Source organism: Galeopterus variegatus, unplaced genomic scaffold, assembly GCF_000696425.1.
Source record: "Galeopterus variegatus unplaced genomic scaffold, G_variegatus-3.0.2 Scaffold7446, whole genome shotgun sequence".
Taxonomy (NCBI): Eukaryota; Metazoa; Chordata; class Mammalia; order Dermoptera; family Cynocephalidae; genus Galeopterus; species Galeopterus variegatus.
The window spans coordinates 36,216-38,564 of NW_007733557.1; the positions used below are offsets into that span (position 1 = coordinate 36,216).

Below are 2,349 nucleotides of genomic sequence, written 5' to 3' on the forward strand. Positions count from 1 at the left end.
AAGTCCCTGGCCCTGCCCGTGTTTCCCGGGTCTTTCCCCCAGATCCTGGGCTTCTGGCCACAGCAGCACCCCCAACGTCCCTTCCTGGAGGAAACCCAGTTTCTGTTAAAGGTGAAGTGAGTCCTGACATGCCTCTTGTCCTGCCATGATTATTAGTGGTGTCCCTTTTGTTCTCATTGTCCCAGAGTGGAAACAAAGTTATCTGGCCCCCCAGCCAAGGCAGTCTGGTGTCCTGCAGAGCCCTCAGTGTAAACCAAGCCATGCTTCTGATTCCCTCTGTAATTCTGGGCAAGTCACTCTCCTTTCTAGGCCTCAGTGTTCTCATTGTGAAGGGAAAGACTTGGATTGGCGGCTATCTAAGGTCCTACCCCCTTTGAAAGCTGATGCCTTTATGAGACGCCAAGAATTGTGGAAGGGCAGATTTGGGGTGAGCTGTTTAGCGTTAAGGATGGTGAGGCTCTGAGGACCCATTGCACCACATGGGGGAGAGCGGGAGTCAGCGGAGGTTTTCCGGTGCCTCGTGTGCACAGACTGTGCACGTGGGATGTCGCCTAAGGTCAGCCTTACATCTGTCGTGGAACTAGAGTATGAAAAATCATGAAGCATAATTATTTCCTTCCAGGTTGCCTGCCTATGACTTCAACTGGTGGTATTCTTTGTACTTCGTAACCTTCATCATCATCAATACCTACATCTTCATGTCCGTCTTTCTGGCCGTGGTCTACAACAATTACAGGAAGCACCTAAAGGTAACATGTGGGAGCCATGGGCAGGGGGCAGACGCTGGGGCTGGGCACAGCGGTGGGGAGTCTGGCGAGTGCATTCACTGAATATTTGGAAATGTCCTTGATCTGTTCACTTTGGTGGCTCTGAAGGCATGTTTGGTGGCTAGCTCCCTTCTGCTGAGCAGGGTGGTTCTGCATGGGTCTTCGTGGTGAGTCTGACAGCGTGTCTGAAGAGATGCTAAAGGGTGGAGGACTTAGCCAGGGCGCTGACCTCTTGTGGGCACTGTCAGTTCTGTGCTTTGCTCATTGCTCTTAATGCATCTATTGCTCATGGCTCCTTGAACTGTTTTGTGTGTGATTGGGAGTTGGGGGTATTCTCTGAGCTTCCAACTCCTCCGCTCCCACGGGCCCCAAACAAGCAGAAACTTCTTAAAGCCAACAGTTTCTGCCCTGGTTCCTGCCTGTTTGATTTATGTCTGGAGAATTCCTGGGAATCCCCTGGGACACCTCATCCATNTCCTGCCTGTTTGATTTATGTCTGGAGAATTCCTGGGAATCCCCTGGGACACCTCATCCATCTCATCCACCCTCCTGCCACTGACAACTCCCTGTGCACACCTCTGGATGGCTGTTACTTTTGTTGTAAAATTTGTTGCACAGAGAAACCTTTCATCAAAGGGTGATTTCCCTTAAAGAAAGAAGCAGCCTTCTGGCTTTTGACCTTGTAGTTCTGTGTTAAATTTTTCAGTGATTAGGGATGTTCACCGGGGGCAAGGGAAGAACTTCAGTGTCTGCAGCTGAGGAGAAGGGCGTGGTGAACCCACGTCTGAGATGTGGCAAGTCTGGCCTTTGAAGGTGTCTGGCTCTGTCCAGGTCCTGAGAAGTCTCTGTGCTGAGGGAACCTCAGCTCCTCCTGGCCCCGAGGCTGGGCGTCCTCTGGCCTCCCCCTCCCTCTGGTGGAAGAGGCCATTCCAGAGAGTCCAGTGCCCTGTCCTGTCTGTCACCGCTGCACACAGCTGTTGCTCTGCCTCCGCCTCCCCCAAGGAAGTGTTTCTTTGGTAACATCCTTTGGAAATTAATCCCTGCAATGTGCATCAGTCAGCAAATATCTCTTAAACGTGCTTTATGTGCCCAGCACCGTCCAAGATTCTAAGGTGTCAACAAGGATTAAGACACAGCCCTGGCTTTTGATGAATTTGCAGTCTAGCTGGGTAATCAATTGAGAGATGATGGTATTGGGTCACAGACTTACAGGAGCAGTAGGTGTGGGCATGGAGGCTAGGCAGCGGATTATAACCTGGGAAGGGCCCTTGAACCACCCCACTTCTGGAAGATTCCCTGTGGTCAGGCCAGATGGCAGCTCCAGACAGGCCCCAGCTGCCCTTCCTTCCCCAGACCACTGCTAGCCTAGTTTCACTTCCCTGGCTTTTCCCCTCCTCCTCTCTTTCTCTACTAACTCAGTGGCACAGCTGTCGTCCCCTCGTCCCCTCTCCATCAGTCTCTCTCTCTTCTCAGCAGCACACCCGATTTCCTTCCTTTCTGGAATCTCCCCTCCTCCTGGGTGGAGTGGAGTTTGGAGCTGTCTGCCTCCTGTCGCTCTGTTTCTCACCACACAGATTTTCCT

General features: G+C 52.1%; 1 protein-coding gene across 1 annotated transcript in view; it reads left to right on the plus strand.

Moving 5' to 3' along the window:
• The window catches only part of LOC103607461 (two pore calcium channel protein 2-like), a 43,993-nt gene that overhangs the window by 15,448 nt on the left and 26,196 nt on the right, over positions 1-2,349 (plus strand). Inside the window, exon 7 of the mRNA XM_008591963.1 lies at positions 623-749. Within this exon, the coding sequence (XP_008590185.1) occupies positions 623-749 (127 nt within the window). The remainder of the gene's footprint in view (positions 1-622; positions 750-2,349) is intronic.